Source organism: Penicillium psychrosexuale (assembly GCF_028828465.1).
Source record: "Penicillium psychrosexuale strain IBT 29551 chromosome Unknown utg000006l, whole genome shotgun sequence".
In the NCBI taxonomy this organism is placed as follows: Eukaryota; Fungi; Ascomycota; class Eurotiomycetes; order Eurotiales; family Aspergillaceae; genus Penicillium; species Penicillium psychrosexuale.
Genome location: NW_026643191.1, coordinates 1,057,912 through 1,076,862, shown reverse-complemented (window position 1 = coordinate 1,076,862; position 18,951 = coordinate 1,057,912). Strand labels below are relative to the sequence as shown.

At 52.0% G+C, this 18,951-nt stretch overlaps 9 protein-coding genes across 9 annotated transcripts; 5 read left to right on the top strand and 4 right to left on the bottom strand.

Annotated features, from left to right (window-relative positions):
* Window positions 1–854: 854 nt before the first annotated feature.
* On the top strand, window positions 855–3,899 carry N7518_010243 (uncharacterized protein; the record flags this gene model as incomplete). The annotated part of the gene is made up of 1 exon (XM_057191169.1): window positions 855–3,899. The coding sequence occupies one exon, from the start codon at window positions 855–857 to the stop codon at window positions 3,897–3,899; it is 3,045 nt and encodes a 1,014-aa protein (XP_057037305.1).
* A 536-nt stretch (window positions 3,900–4,435) lies between these two features.
* N7518_010242 (flavin reductase family protein) lies at window positions 4,436–5,400 on the bottom strand (the record flags this gene model as incomplete). Its single annotated transcript, XM_057191168.1, has 2 exons — window positions 4,436–5,292; window positions 5,352–5,400. The coding sequence occupies 2 exons, from the start codon at window positions 5,398–5,400 to the stop codon at window positions 4,436–4,438; spliced, it is 906 nt and encodes a 301-aa protein (XP_057037304.1).
* A 340-nt stretch (window positions 5,401–5,740) lies between these two features.
* N7518_010241 (mitochondrial 54S ribosomal protein bL31m) lies at window positions 5,741–6,316 on the top strand (the record flags this gene model as incomplete). Its single annotated transcript, XM_057191167.1, has 1 exon — window positions 5,741–6,316. One exon carries the CDS (start codon window positions 5,741–5,743, stop codon window positions 6,314–6,316), a length of 576 nt encoding a protein of 191 aa, XP_057037303.1.
* A 709-nt stretch (window positions 6,317–7,025) lies between these two features.
* On the bottom strand, window positions 7,026–9,022 carry N7518_010240 (sorting nexin 1; the record flags this gene model as incomplete). The annotated part of the gene is made up of 6 exons (XM_057191166.1): window positions 7,026–7,175; window positions 7,231–7,833; window positions 7,885–8,265; window positions 8,332–8,813; window positions 8,878–8,934; window positions 8,989–9,022. 6 exons carry the CDS (start codon window positions 9,020–9,022, stop codon window positions 7,026–7,028), a joined length of 1,707 nt encoding a protein of 568 aa, XP_057037302.1.
* A 454-nt stretch (window positions 9,023–9,476) lies between these two features.
* Window positions 9,477–10,327, bottom strand: mde1 (methylthioribulose 1-phosphate dehydratase MDE1; the record flags this gene model as incomplete). Its single annotated transcript, XM_057191165.1, has 3 exons — window positions 9,477–9,588; window positions 9,652–10,127; window positions 10,187–10,327. 3 exons carry the CDS (start codon window positions 10,325–10,327, stop codon window positions 9,477–9,479), a joined length of 729 nt encoding a protein of 242 aa, XP_057037301.1.
* Window positions 10,328–11,282: 955 nt separating this feature from the next.
* Window positions 11,283–13,073, top strand: clxA (calnexin; the record flags this gene model as incomplete). The annotated part of the gene is made up of 3 exons (XM_057191164.1): window positions 11,283–11,399; window positions 11,450–11,729; window positions 11,794–13,073. The coding sequence occupies 3 exons, from the start codon at window positions 11,283–11,285 to the stop codon at window positions 13,071–13,073; spliced, it is 1,677 nt and encodes a 558-aa protein (XP_057037300.1).
* Window positions 13,074–13,739: 666 nt separating this feature from the next.
* On the top strand, window positions 13,740–15,615 carry N7518_010237 (CoA-acylating methylmalonate-semialdehyde dehydrogenase; the record flags this gene model as incomplete). The annotated part of the gene is made up of 3 exons (XM_057191163.1): window positions 13,740–14,451; window positions 14,505–15,142; window positions 15,199–15,615. The coding sequence occupies 3 exons, from the start codon at window positions 13,740–13,742 to the stop codon at window positions 15,613–15,615; spliced, it is 1,767 nt and encodes a 588-aa protein (XP_057037299.1).
* A 541-nt stretch (window positions 15,616–16,156) lies between these two features.
* Window positions 16,157–17,079, bottom strand: N7518_010236 (uncharacterized protein; the record flags this gene model as incomplete). Its single annotated transcript, XM_057191162.1, has 3 exons — window positions 16,157–16,723; window positions 16,935–16,976; window positions 17,026–17,079. 3 exons carry the CDS (start codon window positions 17,077–17,079, stop codon window positions 16,157–16,159), a joined length of 663 nt encoding a protein of 220 aa, XP_057037298.1.
* A 290-nt stretch (window positions 17,080–17,369) lies between these two features.
* On the top strand, window positions 17,370–18,884 carry N7518_010235 (uncharacterized protein; the record flags this gene model as incomplete). The annotated part of the gene is made up of 3 exons (XM_057191161.1): window positions 17,370–17,408; window positions 17,459–17,518; window positions 17,580–18,884. 3 exons carry the CDS (start codon window positions 17,370–17,372, stop codon window positions 18,882–18,884), a joined length of 1,404 nt encoding a protein of 467 aa, XP_057037297.1.
* Window positions 18,885–18,951: the final 67 nt, after the last annotated feature.

Sequence of the window (18,951 nt, the reverse complement as noted above, 5' to 3'; positions counted from 1 at the left end):
CCCGCAGCAGACGGGTCGAGAAACGGTTGATCGTCAATCCAATCAGTCAGGTTGACAGCAAATAAGGACCGGTTATCTGAACAGGCTTTCAAGTTGATCTGTATACCGTAGGTACTCCGTGGTCACTAGCTTATCAGCACTAGTCAATCCGTTTTGAAGAAAGGCTATATAGCGCCGAGGCAACGAAAACACCAGTATCGTAAAACCGGCTGGATAAAGCGAAAACACGCTTAGGATTGGCCAATGTGCAGGTATCCGCGCTGCGGCAACCACAAGCCGTATAGCTCCTATATAGGGGGCGTGACCTGTCAATAAGCCCTAGAGTATCGTAAGATACAGAGGCCAAAGAAAGAAAGCTTGGCAGTGGATTGGCTGTGTTGACTGGGATTTTCCATGCAGCAACTCCAGATCGACAAAGAAGCCACGGGAATATATTACCAGGAGCTCTTTAATTGAATTTGCAATCCGGCGTCGCGCAAGTAGAAAGTACCGACGTGACATAGTGGCGAATGGTAGTGAGGCCAGGTACCGCCTACCCGAACGGCACCAGTGATCGACACTGAATGACAGTACCAATACCAACTTCTGTTTCTTTCGACTTCATACAATTCCACCTGGGCACTTTTTCCCCTTCACGCTTCCACGTAGAGCGTCGTCTCTTGCCATTCTCGCTCATTTCTTCCTTTCCTTATACATCTACTTACCATTTCTTTCTCATCTTCATTACCATACGAGCCACTCTGCACCATTTCCTTCCACCCACCATATTCAATTTCAGTCCCTTTTTCCTGGTCCCAGTCCTTGGCTCCATCCCGCCAAGCTGACTCGGACCTGGGTTTCGGGCTCCCTCGTCCATGACACGCTCCGCTGCATCTAGGAAGAACCAGAGCAATCGGCAGGAGAATGGCCTTGTCGGTCCCGGCAAGAAATTAACTAAGCAAAAGTCAAGCGGCCATCTGAACGGCAACTCGGGCAACGGCTCTGCTACCGGTCCGGGCGCGTCCGCTCACTTCGATCTATCCTCCGTACGATCTGCTAGCGATACGGCTTTGACATCTCCGACGGTTGCCGGCAAAGGAGGGGATAGCACGAAGGCAGATGGCAATGTGCGTGGGATGTTGAATGGACATAGCAAGGGTGGAGACATGACATCTGCGCAAGAAAACGGCGATGTCGCCCAGAATGGCGGCATAGCAGGTCATGTCTCTCGCAATGGAACCTCGAAACGATCCGGATCCAATGCCTCGATTAATCCGCTCCAGCTCGCATCGACTATCCTCAAATCGTGCCCGATGTACGACACTATCGCCATCTTGATTTTTTTGCTCCAGCTTCCACCGATGGTCTTGACCCTCGTTCAGTTCTTATTCGCCTCCTTGACTTTCATGCCTCCGAGTGGCGCCGCGGCCGGTTCTTTGTCGTCGAACTTCGATATTTTTCAGGGTCCGGCTGGGACGCCATCTCTGGGGACAATGATTGCGATGGATGGGTTTTGCATACTTCTCTGGGGCCTCTTCATGTGGAACTGGGCGCAGAACTTTGCCATCGATCTCGCTCATGTCCAAGTTGCTATCACCTTGGGTGGCGGGGGTTCCGGGAAGAACGGCGGGGTCAATGCTCTCTGTGTCGGAATTGTTCTGCTTCTTCATCTTGTTCGCAGTAAAGGCATCCAGGACTTTGTCTTGGGTCATCTTGTCTCTGCTAAACTGCTCAGTCCCGATCTCCTCTCCCAATATTCGCATCTGTTACCCGCTGAGTTCCGACACTCCGAAGCACAAACGTCTCCGAGCTGGCTCCGCAGCCTTCTTGCGGTGCATATCCTCGCACAAGCTGGAACCGCCATGGCGCGACGTTCGATGGCCAAGAATCGGTCACCGACACCGTTACGGACCGGCAAGCGGGGAGATACGGAGGCTTCTGCGGGGTCACAAGGACAGGCGGATTCTGCTCTGGAATCTGCTGCCAGTGTTTCATCTTGTTTCGTGGGACCTGATGGTCAGTTGAAAGACGGAAAGGATCGTTTCACGTCAGCTAAGAAACGCAGACGGCAAGCCAATCAGGTTCGGAGCCGACAGCCGTTCTGGGCTGCGCTTGCTAGTACAAAAGTCACGGTGATGAGGGAATATGAACATTCGCGGGCTATCTCCAAGACAGCCCGCAATCTCACAATGACGGAGGAGGATCTCCAGGGGTTGTCTCTCGACGACGGGTTAATATGGATTACGGATGTGGATAGCTCTTCGATTAAATTCGCCGCGGGTGAGTTTACCGATGACCCCGCGGTGTCAGGTTCATTTGAAGCCGGTCGTTTGGAAGGAGACATGGAACCATTCTACGTCTGCGTCAACGGTGCGCTTTGGGCTACCGCTTCGATATGCAGAGTTTCAGACGCCAAGGGACCGAGCGTTGTCCAATGGCGGGGCGAGATTGCTGGACTTGCTCCCAATTGCGCATACACATGTGCATTTGTACGAAGCGATACCGACGAGGAAATCTGTGTCATGAGTGTCAAGACGCCTTCAACGACTGACACAGAGCAAGGTAAGTTCACGCTAAAAGACAACGTCTCATTTTCAATAAGCTCATTGCTTGAAATAGTCATTTCCGCGGTATCGACACCCCCACAGCCGACCTACCGTCCATCGTCCCCCACAACGACGCTCAAGAACTCTATCAGCAATGCGGAATCAAAGTTGAACGAAAAGCGCAATCGTCTGAAAAAGACGAAGAACGACCATAAAGCTGTTATCTCGAAAATCCGGAAAGAGCTCGATAACTTCAATGCTCGCCTCCAAAGCGGAAATGACGAGAATCGCCAAAAGCAGCGTTCGCTTCAACTTGAACGAAACATCCGGCAGACCGAAGAGGCTACTGCGGTACTAGAGGTACAACTCGACACCATGGAAAGTGTTCCTGAGGAGGAGATGGAAGAGTGGGCGGCGCACAAAGCGGACTTCGAACGCGAGCTGGAACGTTTCAATTCGACCAAGGAAGAGGTTGCTGCTGCTCGAACGGCTGCAGCTCAGCAGGTGGCGGCACTGGAGTTGGAATTGACGCAGGCTGTTCAGAAGCGAGAGCGTCTCCAGGGTCGCCGCACCCGGGTGAACGAGCAGTATGAGCGTATCATTTCAGCCAACGCACAAGGGTTGAATGAGAGAGAACGTCGGGCCGCTGAACAATTTGCCAGGGAACAGGACCAGTCAAAGATGGAGAGCAATTTCCACGAGCAATTCGGGAGCATCAGCCAATCCGTGCAGGATTTCCAGCTGCGCACGAGTCAACTCTGGCAGCAGGCATCTGCAATTGAGCAGTCCATCCAGCAACAACAACAGCAAATGCTCCTCGAGTCTGGTCCTCTCACACCCGAAGGCAACTTGCCGGGCACCAATCCTCTGCCTGAGACCAGTGGTCCGTCGTTCAACGCATCTACGACCACTGCACCTAGCGCTCGATCTCTGATGGGGGGTCTTAGCTTTCCTCATGCGAGATCTAGTCCACTACAGATTTCGTCTTCTCCAGTCCACGAGATGCCGTCAAATCCAACTAGCCCATCGCAAGACCTTCCCTTCCTCCCACAGTTTCCAAACTCTCCTGTCGGCAACGTGGGCTCATACTTCGGGTCAGAAATTAACCACCGAGACCGTTCGTTCTCCAACCGCTCCACTCGCAGCAGCCAATATGGCTCTGAATTCTTGGACACGAACCACTTGCCACCTCTCCAGCTTGACCTAGCAGAATTGCTTGGTGAGACCAAGACTCGGCCTGGGTCTGATGGTTTCCTGCATCAAGGTGGCCGTACGGTTTTGAGCCCTTTCCAGCGAGCAGTAAGCCGAGGTAGTGGCAGTGGTAGTGGCGGTAGTGGCAGTGGGACCGGCAGTCCACACTCGGTGCGGGACTAGTTCTCTCGGCGGTTGCTGTCGTGGTCTCATGCCTAGCTACGCTGTCAACCCGCCACGCTTGTCTTCTGAGAAGTGGCCTCAAGTTTTGTGCGTCCGCGCTTTTGGTTCCGTCCGGTTGGATTCCCGCCTTCCGTTAGTCAATCTTTCTCGGCCTGCGCTGTGATGGCTCTGGTTTATTGGGCCATTGTAGTGTGGCACGCATCTCGCGATGAGATGGCAACTATATGGATTCGATTGAAGTGAGATACATGGCAGCTCTGTTCCTAACGCCGAACAACAAAAGTGTTCTATACTCGGTTCTTGTATACTCTCTCTCACAAAAGCGTAGACGCATCAATATCATGAAAGCATTTCTCATCTTCATCTCTCCATGTCTACTGTAGGATCATAGTGGATAGGCCGTCGATTTAGCTTTGATGCCATGTCTAATCAAAAGTATATATCCAGCCCAAACGCCGTTTTCCCAAGTATATACAATGGTTTGCCAAAAGCATAAGCGATACCGTATTCTTCATCTATATGAAACCAGACATGGCTCAAAGTTCACCCCCCATCTTCCAAAACTTGGTATTTGCATACGTTAAACAAAGCCGCTCAGGTAAATCATTCAAGGCCTTATCGTCTTGCCCCAGTGCCAAAACAGACCCAGAGCCCTCAACCGCCCGAACAACAGTACCCAGCACGATGGAGTGATCATTCACATCAATCTTCTGCGGATGTAGGGTACATTCAAAAACAAAAGGAAACTCGACCGCGTCATCCACAGCAGCTGCTTCCGCCCTCCGCTTAAGAATAGGAAGCGATCTTGACGGATGTCCCTGCTCGTCCTTAGTAGGCAAAGCCGCGAACTCAAACTCCCCATGTCCTCTCAGCATAGAAGCGAGTGCGATATTCCCCTTAGAGAAATCCCTGGCCAGAGTAGCAGTCGCGGGACTCGGTGCAAGCAAATGAACCAGGAACCGGCGCGAGGCAAGCAACGCATTCAATGTCTCCGATGGGCGGCGCACGTTGAAAGAGATCACAGGGTCCGGGGTGAGAGTGACGGTGCTGAAGGAAGACACGGTCATACCGCGGAAGGAGGTTATGTTTTCTGAACCGGAGGGGTCGGTTGCTGTTATGATTGCGACGGGGTATGGGACTCGCCGCATGAGGAGGCGGACTTGGTCGGATATAGATGTCGAGGGTGTTGGCGGGTGTGGTGCGTTGTCTGCGTGGGATGGGGCATTGGGCTTCCCTGTGCTATCATTTTCTTTTAAAGGCGCTGTGGAATTGCTGGTATATCGTCGTTGATCGCATCGTGATCGGTGTTTGGTGTATGGTACAGGCGGAGAGGTTCGGAGGGAGAGAGATGTTCCCAGGAACAGGGGTGTATAGTTGTTAATGCATGATAGTTCTGACAATTTCCATTAGTACACTTGACAGAAACATTGGACATACATCGTGACAACCTACCTCCGAGTGCTGTCCGAGCAGTCCCATGCGCGGGAAAGGCGAGCTTCATCCCGTCGGCCTGGAATTGATGGAGCTTTGAGAGGCGCTCAGGGGATCACGCAGGGCACAAATTCACAGATAATAAGGCTCTGCCAATTCATGTCTAAATTGCCAGCCAAAAAAGAGACTCACAGAGACATAGGGCAATATGAAGTCATGCAAACATCTAAGTTATGAAATTCCCGAAAAGAACAGGCCCGCTTACATAACCCGCGATAATTTCTCTGCTATGGCATCAACTTCGCAACCTCCGCAACCTCCCCGATAGCATTGCGGCCCCGTCAACCTCCGCCCACCCCGACAATACTCCTTGTTATTTGCATCGGCATTTCCGAAACAACCCATACAACATGTCAATGCACACCTCTCTCCGCCGCACAGCGGTCACAATCACCAACTCAACAACCACCATCCTCCCTACAAGACTACCCACGAACGGCACAACCTTCATCTGCTCGCAATGCCGACACGCCACTCTCCTCCGCCGCCCTAAGCGCCCCTACACCTTCACACAGCTCATCACCCTTTCGGACGGCAGCACCTTCACGCACCGCACGACCTCGCCGGCCCCGATCTACCGCTCCACGCGCGACACGCGCAACTCCATCCTCTGGAACCCGTCCAGCAGCAAGCTGATGAACGTCGAGGAAGACGAGGCCGGTCGTCTGGCGGCTTTCCGTGCCCGATTCGGCCGCAGCTATGATGCCAGCGCGGCGCCTGCTGCGGCAGCGGAAGAGGAGGTTGCTAAGGACTCTCTTGCGGCTAAGGACCCTGCTCTTGCGAAGCGGGTCGAGGCCGAGGCTAAGGCTGCTGCTAAGGCGGAGCAGGAGGAGGAGGATAACTTGCTTGATTTGATTAGTGCTTTCGGGCAGAATGAGGCGCCGCCTCCGCCTGAGAAGAAGGTTCCTAAGTTCACTAAGAAATAGTGGGCTTTGGATGTCCCGGGTTGAATCAGGTTGTTCTGTTTTGGACTGCTTGGATGGGAGTTGGGATCTTCTTTTGCTTTTTTATGTTTTCTTTTCTTTTCTTGTGTTTTGATCTTGTACAATATACATATGTCTGGTATGAGCCTGCTGTATTATACCAAGAATTCATCTTTTCTCTCATCCATGCTATATTTTTGTCAGGTCTATATTATTACTATAGGTCTTAGAAGCACCTGCCCGGGTGGTCCATATATACTGTGAGTACTCATACACAGCCAATATACCTAACACAGACTAACACCTGAGCCTTGTTAACAAATGATTACAGTAAAAAGTAAACACCCATTAGCATTCATCACCCACCTCAGCAGTAGCTCGCAAGGTACCAGGCTCGTGGGCATGTTGCTGCTTGATGGAGTGATCTATGGTAGGTATCGGTCTAGGGCCAGAGGAAGATGTATGAATTAGGACCGTATAACTGACTAGGGTAGAGAATGATTTTATTTGCCACAATACGCGAACATTGGTATTCGAAGTGCAGTGGAAATAGAAGAAAAACACAAAGATCCCCAGCTTGCTGAGGACCATTATCAGTTGCAGCATGGCATAAACAAACATCGCGAAAGGGTTGTCCCATAATGAATACAAAAGACGAGATAGAACGGTGCTATTTCCGGGGTTGGGAAACAGCATCCGAGACTGAGGCATATCAAGCGTCATCCTCAGCGGCCAGTAGCCCTGATTCCTCTGTGGGCTCTGCCGGAGCGGGTGCATCGCTCACCTCGGGGGGTACATAATACGGAAGTCCTTCCTCGCCAGCGTCTAGACGCAGAAGGAATGTCTCCCAGAGTTCGATCAACTGTATTTAGGGTTAGCTGGATGAAATAAACCCGCAAGACTTGGCAAGAACTTACCTCTTTCTGAGCCTCGACTGCACTTTCAAGGAATGTTTCCACGCCAGACTTAAAGTCCTCCACCTTCTCCTTCTCAAACCTTTGTAGTTCATTCCGCATAAGACGACCCATATCTTCGAAGAGCAGCCGCGTTTGGTGCACTTTGCGCTCTGCATCTGCGACGTCGGCGTTCACTTGGTTCAAGCGGTCTTGCTGGGTCTTTCCCTGGCGGAGTAGTTTGTCTTGGTTATTCTTGCGCTTCTGTAGGTCGGACTCCGCTGCGTGCCAGGTGTGGAAAGCCTTTTGCCGCTGCGTGAAAGCCAACTTGACACTTCCAATTAAACGGATATATTCATCGATCGTGATTCCAAGCGTCAGAACATCCTGCTGCGCCTGTCGGTCATAAAGTTCCCGAATGCGCAACTGAAGTTCGGACAGGCCTTCCAATGGATAGGAAAGGGCGGGAGAGAGCTCGACGGCGGACAAGGCATGCAATGAGCTCGAAAAGTCGCTTGCGGCCTCGGATAGTCCCTTTCGTTGTATAACCACGGTGTCCATTGATTTCAATAGAGCCTTCAGCTGATTCTCCAATGCATCCAAGTAGACTTTTCGGTCGTGGAACCACTATTTATAGGTGAGCAGGCGAGACCGATGTGTCAGAAACGATTCACTTACATCGTCATGTTCCACGAATTTAGTTCCTCCACCAACAGAAATACCAAAGGAGCTCAGCATTCCCTTGCTTGGGCCAATATCAGGCTCTCGGTTTTCCTTATTCTTAACATCAACGGTGAAAGCTTCACTTTCTAGGAAAATTTTCAAATCGCCATCATGCTGAAGAATAGGATGGCCGGCAATCTTGTTAAGCATTCGTTCCAAGGCAGCTCTCCTCGACTCTACAAAGTTGGTATCAAACCGGCCAACTGCTTGCTTCTCGGGCGGAGGCGCAACAACCACTCCCGGGTTATTGCTGTGCAGGGAGTTGTAGAGCCAGAGGAAATCACGGTATCGACGGCTGACGGTGAACTCGGGTTGGCGATAGGCCTTAGAAGTTGTCTAGCCATCAAGTACTGTCAGTTTTTTCTTTTCCACTGTAAATTTTATGTCCGTGTGTCCAATTACCTTTGTCGAAACTTGATACACAATATGACTGCTTGTCAGGTCTCCCACTTTGTGCGGATCTCCGACATAGATATGGAAAGTCGGCTTCGCAGCCTGCTCCACGCTCATGCTAGGCTGCGTCTGTCTTTTCGGTCCATCCGCTTGCACCGGTGGTTGCACGGGAGGGGGTCCTCGGAAGACCGCGCTCTCCTCTTCCAAATTGGCCGAGTCTGCTGCCTCCACTCCAGATGCCTGGGAGGGAGACGAAAGTGGTCGTGCGCCCCGTCCGGCGAATGGCTCTTTCTGGGGCGGTGCTGGTGCCTCATCTGCGGGTGTTGGGGTGTCCTCGACGGGCGCTTCTCCCAATGGGCCGAGAGGGTCGACGGAATCATCGATGGATTCCAGTTTAGTGGCTTGTGCGTTGATCTTGCGCGTCCCTCGGGGGCCTCGTCTTCCTGATGTTTGGACAGCGGGCGAGCTGTCGGGCGCGGGGGTTGCAGCTGCTGCGTGGTAGAGTGCGCTTAGTGAAAGTTCGTGGAAAGAGCGGACAAGCCAGATAAAACATACCACCTTCCTCGGCGCCGGGCTTCGAGCTGTCGCTGTGCTTGAACCGCGAAGGCTCATCTGCATCATAAATCAGAGTGCGATTCAAAGAGCTGTGGTATGATGATTGCCTACCGCCCCACGGGGAATCTCCAGAATCGAGATCCATTGCTACCGGTATGAGATCAAAGCGAAGAGAATGGGACAACGGCGAGAAGACGAATCAACAAATTAAGATTAATGTCAGTTCAATCGGAGCTTAGAGGGTGCATGGAGTTGGAGAGGGAGCTGGTTGGAGTGGAGGCCGATCCGCATCCTTAGTCACTCACGGGATCAGGATCCGGGCAACCTTGGAAGACCTGGAGTCCACCCCATGTGGTGTTTCGTCTTCAACTCTTTGCCATTGGCACTACTCTTTGATCTGGAGGCTATTTATTTATGCTCATGACGAATACAACCCACTGGATGCCAGTACCCGATAATCTCTACACATTTTAATGTCCCATGTCTCAACACGTCACATCATTTCAATTGGAGCTTCTTAATGTCGGGATGATCTATCCACGATTCCCCCGCTCAAATCACCGTCGGCATTTAAAAGGTCATTAGCAACCGCGCAATATCTATTTGACCCACGGGAGGCCCAGCTTGTGCATTTCCACAGCCAGCTGGAAGATGTAATCCAGACTCTCACACTGAGTCTTCGCCTTGGCAGTGTTATCACCCCAGACGTAACTGCAGGAGGAACCAGGATAAGTATACATCAGTATCACATGGAGGGAGGTTGCTATCACTTACATTCCGTGCCTCCGGACAAGAACCGCGTATGTGTCCGGGTACTTGTTCATGGCTGCCTCCAAACCACTGGTGAGATCCTCTTCGAAGGCGGTGTTTTCAATAATGGGAATCTTCAAAGTATCGAAGAACCCGAGCATGCCCTTTCCTTTACCGCGGGGAATACCCTTGATCTGCTCAATGTTGCTGATCTCGAAACAAGCATCCGGGCCCTTCTCCCGCTCCACCAACAGAGTGATCAGAACCGCCCATTGCGAATGAGTGTGGATGCAGCAGCCAGCACCATGCTCAAAGGCAGTCAGGAATAGTGGGGTACAGGCGGAGGGATTGAGCTTGAGGGGCTTGCGGATGTAGTTGCGGTCCGAGGCAGGGTACTTGGGGGTCGGCCATTGGAGCACGAAGATGTTGTGAGGTTGTATCAATTCCTTCTGAACTCCGGACGGGGCGATGAAGATGTGTTCGCCTTGGCGGATCGACGTCTGCTTTTCCATCAGCGGGGCACCGTTGAAATTTTTTTGCCTTGCAAGTATAAGCTTACACCACCTCCGGTGCCGGTAACCCATCCCCAGTTGTAGAATTTGCGACAGAGCTCGGGGATAAGGTTGGCGGGGTGTTCGGGGTCGTCAGACTGGACCAAGTGGTCATTGTTCGGCGCAACGGTTTGCTCTGAGGTGCACATGATGGGCTGCGACATATTAGCGTTGGTTCAGGTAGATATTCATAAAGGTGGAAGAGGACCTAAGTTTGCAAGTAACCAAATTTGTTATTGTCCTGGTGAGCCACGAGGTTTCCAAGGTTTGCGACGAGAGTGCTGAGTAACCAATACGTTTGGCCTCGGGGAGCGGGGGACTACATATTCAGCACGCCATTTAAGGAACAGCTCTTCTAAGATTGTACTTGCAGCTTAATGTTGATATTAAAACACTTGCGATATTTAAATGTAGGAAGCTTAATTGCATCTCCATTTAGGTCCTTCTCAATTGCTATCAGTCGGTGTTTGGTGTTCTCTACTAAAATGACAAGTGTAGTTTAACTATTCATAGTTTGGCGCTAGTCAAATTTGCTAAACATGCTTAGTAATGTCGCTGCACAATTGCACATAACTAACTAGCAAGACACGCCAGGTCTGCTGTCACCAGAAGACGTGCTCTAATTCATTTTAGCGTCGGAATAGACAGACTAGCGTTTAAAGTGCTCTGCTTTCTGTTAGGGCCACCTTTAGGAATTCTTGAAGAATCTTATAGATTCCGCGACCTATAAACGGCTTACGGAGTACACCATCAAGGATCAATAACTGCGGGTATTTATACACTTCCTCACTTATTAGCGTTGGGGGGGAAAAGATAGAATTAAATCAAGTAAAAATCAATAAATACATGACTCGCTATTAGCTCGATGAACAGCACTAAAAACAATAATAACACATATACTATCCGAGCAACTATTTGTGTCCAATCACTGTAGAACAAGATCGAAACCCGTGTGTACACGCCCTAGTCCCGATTGGGGAGCTTAGGGAAGAGGCCACCTGGACCTTCCCCCCAGTGTTGCCCTTTCTATAAAACCACATCTCCTCTTTTCTTCACTTGGTGCTGTGTGCTCCACTTTCATTCCTTCTACTTGTTGTTCACAATATGCGCTTTAACACTGCGTTGACATCGGCTCTGGTCTCCTCCGCCAGCCTCATGGGCTACGCCCATGCGGAGGAGGAGACTGCGGATACCACCGTCATTGAAAAGCCTACCTTCACTGTATGTATCTGAAACGCTCCCTCTTCACTCACTTTGCTAACTCCTGCAAGCCCACTAGCCTCAAAGCTCCTTTCCTGGAGCAATTCACAGACGACTGGGAGTCTCGGTGGAAGCCTTCTCACGCAAAGAAGGATGACAAGTCTGAGGATGAGTGGGCTTACATTGGTGAATGGGCAGTTGAGGAGCCCTCCGTCTTCAAGGGTATCGAGGGCGACAAGGGTCTGGTCGTGAAGAACGCTGCTGCCCACCATGCCATCTCCGCCAAGTTCCCGAAGAAGATTGACAACAAGGGCAAGACCCTGGTGGTTCAGTATGAGGTCAAGCCGCAAAGTGAGTTATGCCTTTCTACATTTGTTCGAGATCTTATGTGCTGACTGGAATTGTCCTGTGTTAGACTCCCTGGTTTGCGGCGGTGCCTACCTTAAGCTTCTCCAAGAGAACAAGAAGCTCCACCAGGAGGAGTTCTCCAACGCCACTCCCTATGTCATCATGTTCGGACCTGACAAGTGCGGTGCCACTAATAAGGTTCACTTCATCTTCCGCCACAAGAACCCCAAGACCGGCGAGTACGAAGAGAAGCACCTCAAGACTCCTCCCGTGGCCCGCACCAACAAGGTCACCTCCCTCTACACCCTGATCGTCAACCCCGATCAGACCTTTGAGATCCTGATCAATGGCGACTCTGCCAAGAAGGGTAGCCTCCTCGAGGACTTCAACCCTCCCGTCAACCCCGAGAAGGAGATTGATGATCCCAAGGACTCTAAGCCCGCCGACTGGGTCGATGAGACTAAGATCGCCGACCCCGAAGCCACCAAGCCCGCCGACTGGGATGAAGATGCTCCGTTCGAGATCCTCGATGAAGAGGCCACCCAGCCCGCCGACTGGCTGGAGGATGAGCCCGAGAGCATTCCCGACCCCGAGGCCGAGAAGCCCGAGGATTGGGATGACGAGGAGGATGGAGACTGGCTCGCTCCCACTGTCCCCAACCCCAAGTGTGCCGAAGTCTCTGGCTGTGGCCCTTGGACCCGCCCTCTGATCAAGAACCCCGAGTACAAGGGCAAGTGGGAGGCTCCTCTCATCGATAACCCTGCCTACAAGGGTGTCTGGGCCCCCCGTAAGATCAAGAACCCCGCCTACTTCGAGGACAAGACTCCATCCAACCTTGAGCCCATGGGCGCTATTGGCTTCGAAATCTGGACCATGCAGAATGACATTCTGTTCGACAACCTCTACATTGGTCACTCCATTGAGGATGCTGAGAAGCTCCGCCAGGAGACCTTCGATGTCAAGTTCCCCATCGAGGAGGCTGAGGAGGAGGCTTCCAAGCCCAAGCCCGAGGTCAAGCACGAGGATACCACCGTCACCTTCCAGGAGGATCCTGTTGCCTTCGTCCGCCAGAAGGTCAACCACTTCGTTGATCTGGCCAAGGAGGACCCCATCAACGCTGTCAAGACCCTTCCTGAGGTGGCCGGTGGCCTGGGTGCGCTCCTCTTGACTATGATCCTCATCATTGTGGGTGCCATTGGTGCTAGCAGCCCTGCCTCCCCGACCGAGAAGAAGGGCAAGCAGCCCGCCGGTGCTCCCAAGGAGAAGAAGGAAGAGGCTGTTACCTCCTCCGCTGAGACTAGCAAGGGCGGTGCCACCAAGCGCACCACCCGATCCTCGGCCGAGTAAGTGCGATGATTGAAAACAATTATACGCAGAAAAGAATTTTACCCACCCAGTGAAGAGATTTGCATTTAGTTACCGCAGTGATCCCTTTCTTGTTGTGTCTTGACCGATGTTTTTGGGGTGAAGGTTCATGAAACATTGAATGGAGGCCCGATTTGTATACTCCTGTTTATCTCTATTATTTCTACTCGGTATTCATTTTATTTCTTTCTTGGAACCGCCTTTCCTTTTAACAGTGTCATGACTATGACTTAGCTCCCTCCGATATAGGAGACGTAAAGTAAAGCTTGAAATGGGAAATGCCTTCCTAAATCGCCATGATCCCCTGCCTACAACGTCTAGTACGCGCCCCGAAAAAGAATATATGCAATCGATAAATGCCCCCCAGTTATTAGTCTCGGCGATATAAGAGCCAATTTGCAACTCCTGATTGGCTCAAACCGCCGAAAAGCTACCTTATCTGGGGGTTCACATTGCAACGTGGGGAATACCCGTGGACCGCCCTTGTGACTAAGGCGGTTTCCCTCGGGCCTGGGGGTCGGGGTAGCCATAGATATATCATTCCCGAGGTCCTCTCACCCCCAGATCGTCTTTATATTTCTCTTTCTACTTAATCTGTGACTTGTCCTTTTCTCTAATTCTACTGCTTTTACCTCTCTATAATTCATCATGGCTGCTTGTCGGTCAATTGCCCGTTCCATCCCCACCGTCCGCGCAGTTCCCCGCACGGTGTCGGTAACTGCCAGAGCTGCTTCTTCCAGATCTCTCACTACTACTTCCCTCGCCAGTCTGGTCTCCCGCAGAGTAGCTGTCCCCTCTTCATCACTCTCTGCCACTCGTCGCTTGCACGCAACAGCGCAGCGACTCGTCCAAGCAACAACCTCGGCCGTCTCAACTGCTACTGAATACCCAACAAGCCACGAAAAGATTGCCAACCCAATTGACACTGCTAACTTCATTGACAATGAGTTTGTGTCATCTAAGGCATCTAAATGGATTGATCTTCATGATCCTGCCACCAACAATCTGGTCACCCGTGTCCCCCAGAGCACAGATGCGGAGCTAAAGGCCGCTGTGGAGTCGGCCAAGAAGGCCTTCCCCGCTTGGAGGGCTACCAGCATCATGGCCAGACAGCAGATTATTTTCAAGTTTACCAACCTCATCCGTACCCACTGGGACCGATTGGCTGCGTCCATTACCCTTGAGCAGGGTAAGACTTTCGCCGACGCCAAGGGTGATGTTCTCCGTGGCCTTCAGGTTGCCGAGACCGCCTGTGGTATCACCACCCAGATGACCGGTGAAGTCTTGGAGGTGGCCAAGGATATGGAGACAAGAAGCTACCGCGAGCCACTCGGTGTTGTGGCCGCTATCTGCCCATTCAGTAAGTTGCCCACCACTCTCAATCCCTCCACACGGATGCTAATTATCACCAAGACTTCCCTGCCATGATTCCTCTTTGGTGCATTCCAGTCGCTACCGTGACTGGTAACTGCTTGGTCATGAAGCCATCCGAGCGGGACCCTGGTGCCGCGATGATCCTGGCAGAGCTTGCCAAGGAGGCCGGTTTCCCACCGGGTGTCATTAACATCATCCACGGCGCCGCTCCCACTGTGGACTTCATCCTTGACGAGCCTGCTATCAAGGCTATCAGCTTTGTTGGCAGCAACCGTGCTGGCGAATATATCTACGCTCGTGGTTCTGCTAATGGCAAGCGCGTGCAAGCTAACCTGGGTGCTAAGAACCATGCCGCTGTCCTACCTGACGCCAACAAAAACCAGGCTCTTAACGCCATCGTCGGTGCTGCATTTGGTGCTGCTGGTCAGCGCTGTATGGCATTGAGCACCTGTGTTATGGTTGCCGAGACTAAGGAATGGCTGCCTGAGATCGCCGAGCGAGCCAAGGCCCTGATCGTGGACGGTGGCTTCGAGGAGGGTGCTGACCTCGGCCCTGTGATCAGCCCTGAGAGCAAGAAGCGTATTGAGGACTTGATTACTAGCGCCGAGGAAGAGGGTGCGACCATTCTTCTGGATGGCCGTGGGTTTAAGCCCAAGAACTACCCCAACGGTAACTTTGTAAGTCCCACTACAGATACTCATATATGTATCTCAAACTAATTGTGCCTCCGCAGGTTGGCCCGACCATCATCACCAATGTCACCCCCGATATGAAGTGCTACAAGGAGGAGATCTTCGGTCCCGTTCTCGTGTGCCTCAACGCCGAGACCCTTGACGACGCCATTGATGTGATCAACGCCAACGAATACGGCAACGGTGCCGCCATCTTCACACGCTCCGGCTCGACCGCCTCCAAGTTCCAGAAGGAGTGCGAGGCTGGCCAGCTCGGTATCAACGTGCCAATTCCCGTCCCTCTTCCCATGTTCTCTTTCACCGGTAACAAGAAGAGTATTGCCGGTGGCGGTGCCAACACTTTCTACGGCAAGCCCGGCTTGCAGTTCTACACTCAGCAGAAGACTGTGACCAGCCTTTGGAAGAGCGAGGATGCGATCAGCACCAAGGCTAACGTGGTTATGCCCACTCACTCATAAATATGGTATATGCCTCTTGCTTTCTTGCTTTTCCTTTAGCCGGTCATTCGCATGAAAAAAATTTGTCTTTTCTTGTTAGGCAAAACATACGCCTTATGGATCTCAATGAATGTATCTGAATTATATGCTTTTATGTCACAAAATTCATGAATATGGACATGGATTGCAGATTGAACAGTGTATGCAGAATTATAATCGCATATTCGCTTATGCGGCCTTGCAAACTCATTTTGGTAGTCTTTTCAGATGTATTTTTTTAGATATACATATTCTCCACTTCTTTGGTTTTCTAGGCAGACAGCGGAAAGGGGGAAAAGGCTTAGTTTGCGCAAACGACTTTTCCATGAAGAAACGATCTATGAGGTTATAGCATGTCTATGATCAAACTCACACTTCCCTGGTACGTACTACCATTAACTAAACTCATTGGCCAGGTTGAAAGCTATATTGACCTATGGTCTATAGAAAACTAAGAAACTGAAAGCCCTAGAAAATACAAGGCTATACTCAACACACGAGCAAGAGCAAGAGCAAGAACATCTTACTCGGCAACCTTACGCTCCTTGAAAGCGTAAACAAGTCTAGCAGAAGCAACCTTCCCATCCTTAACGACAACAACACGACGAGTATGACGTCTCTCGCCATCAACAATCTCAAATCCCCAAACCTGCTCAGCAGTCCACCCAGACTCGACATTCTGCACAAAGCTCTGCAAAAACACGCCCTCGCCCTCCTCAGCCAAGAATCCCTCACTCTTCGACCCATCAATGAGAGTCTCGCCAATCAGGAACTTCAACACCTTAGCATCAGCCTCAGGCGAGCCGGCCTTAGTCTGGGCCTCGAGGACAGGGCGCACAGCGCCATCCTCGCTCTTAGCGCCGGCGATCTGGCGCGAGCGGCCCTTCAGCTTGCCGAAGATGTGGTCGACGTGCTCGCGCTCTTCCCAGTCCAGTCGGCGCTCTTCCTTGGTGCCTTGGATGCCGCCTGTGATTACTTGCTGCGCGTCGACGTGGATGAGCGCGGGGTTCTCGCTGTCTGCGTACTGGGTGATGTAGATTGTCACTGTCGCGTACGAGAGAGTCTTGCGAATGAGCCAGCCCACTCCTTGCTGTTTGGATTGTTAGTGGTGTTGAGTTGTTGGATGGGGTTTATGTATGGTATGGTATATGTAGGGCAGGGGATAATAATTATTGTGGTTAGGCTGTGGATTTGAGTTATGCATTTGTATGATTGGAGTATTGTGACAGGGGTTGTGAGACTCTTGGCTGTTATATTCGAGTAACCAGGAAGGCCGGAAGGTTAGGGCTTGGAGTGCATACCAGAGATAGAATAGGGTCTGTCGGGTTAGAATGGGTTGAGTCCTGTGATACATGAGTATGTTGTTATATGGCTTGTTTTATTTGAGCATACCATCTCCCATTTTCCATTCAGGTTCTGCATAGTAATATCAGCAGGGGCGGCCATCTTGAAGGTTGATGTATAGTATCCGGTTGATGCGGGTATGGCGGGGGGAAGTGATAAGCAATGAAAGGACAATTTGGTCAGTTGAAGAAAAAGTCGAACTTCAAGGGGTAAAAAGAAGAAAATAGAGGAACTTCCAATGTCACCTAATATATAGTTGTCTTGGTTAAGCAATGGTCTTCAAGCATGTGTTTATTCTCGAATCCGAGGCTAGAAGTCACATGATCTGATGACTGTACATGTGATTAAGGAGAGCTCGGTGTTTACTATACTTCGAGAGCTACAATCCAATCATGTCGTTCAATAAGAAATATGCCGGTCTTCCTGATCTGGTGAGAATTCTTGGCTGATATCCACGGGGCTTCTACTGACTGTAACCCAGGACCCATCCCCAGATATCTATGAAACCCCCGACTTGACCGACGAAGCATCCACCTTGCCCGTGAGTTCGCCAATTCCACACCAAAGAGACGTCGGCGGGCCTCATCACTGATACTGTCTAGACTACCACTATCCGCACAGACTCCGACCATGATGATGCAGGCTCAAACTCCGATATCGACCGCGAGGGTGTCAACCCAGACCAGGCGCGTTTGCACTTCATGGGCGCGGCCGTGGACGCCCGCGACGTCAATTTCTCAGATAGCATTTCCATGAAACGGCAGGCCTACCGGAGCAAGAGCATCAGCCGCCGCCGTCGACGGAGACGCGAGGACGGGGTGGAGGAGGTTGGTGACCTGAGTGATAGCGAGGACGAGTCACTTGACCGGAGGCTTGCGCGGCTACGGAGGGAGGTTGAAGACCTCAAGGTGGAAATGGCCAACAAAAACGACAGCCCAGATGCTGAAGCTGAAAAGCCAGGAGAGAACCTAGGTGATGGCGTTGCGGAGCTTAGCCGCGCTCTGGACAATCTGCACGCCTCGCGAGGTGCGGCGAGCTCATCACACTCGGCTGCGGCTTTGCTGTCTCAGAAGCTTAGACCTGAGACTCACCCTGCTACAGACGCAAGGAGACAATCCTCGGGGGATACACCAAGGGCATTGCAGGCGCCAACTGCCTCTTCGGCAGGGATTCTCACTCACGCAGCAGCATTCGACAGTCGCCTAGCGCTTCTTGAAAGCTCCCTCGGTGTCTCCAGTACTTCCAACCCCTTCATCGCCGACGGCGTCAATGACTCAACGTCGCGATCAGTCCTCCCAGCTCTGGACCAACTCACCTCCCGCCTGTCAGCACTCACCGGACTTCTCGTCGGCACAAGCCCAGCAGCCACGACACCAGGAGTACCCAATGCCGCGCCAGGAATGACAACCCCACACCTGGAAGCTCTCTCCACGCGAGTGCGAAAGCTGACCACCGATGCCGAGGCGCTCACCGCAGCCCGCAGAAAAGCCTTCGAGGCCGCAAAGGCCGTCCACAACGCCCGTCTAGCAAGTTCCGACGCCGACATCGTCCCTGCACTAGAAGCATCGACCGACGACGACCATGCTGCCAAGATCCAAGCCCTCTACACCACCCTCCCAACCATCCAGTCCCTGCACCCTCTGCTCCCGAGCGTCCTCGAGCGTCTGCGCTCTTTGCGCGCTTGCCACGCCGGCGCAGCCCACGCCGCGGACTCGCTCAACGAGCTAGAAAAGCGCCATGCCGAGATGGCGTCGGAGATCGAGCAGTGGCGTGAAGGTCTGACGACCGTCGAAGAGAAGATGCAACAGGGCGAAGCTGCTCTCCGCTCCAACGTGGAAACTGTCGAGCCATGGGTGCGCGACTTGGAGTCTCGTCTGGCACGTCTGGAAGGTCCCGTGGCACTCTAATCCATTTCTTGTCTACTTTTTTTTGATCTGCTCTGCCCGGGACAGAGGTTTGATGAATAATACCCAG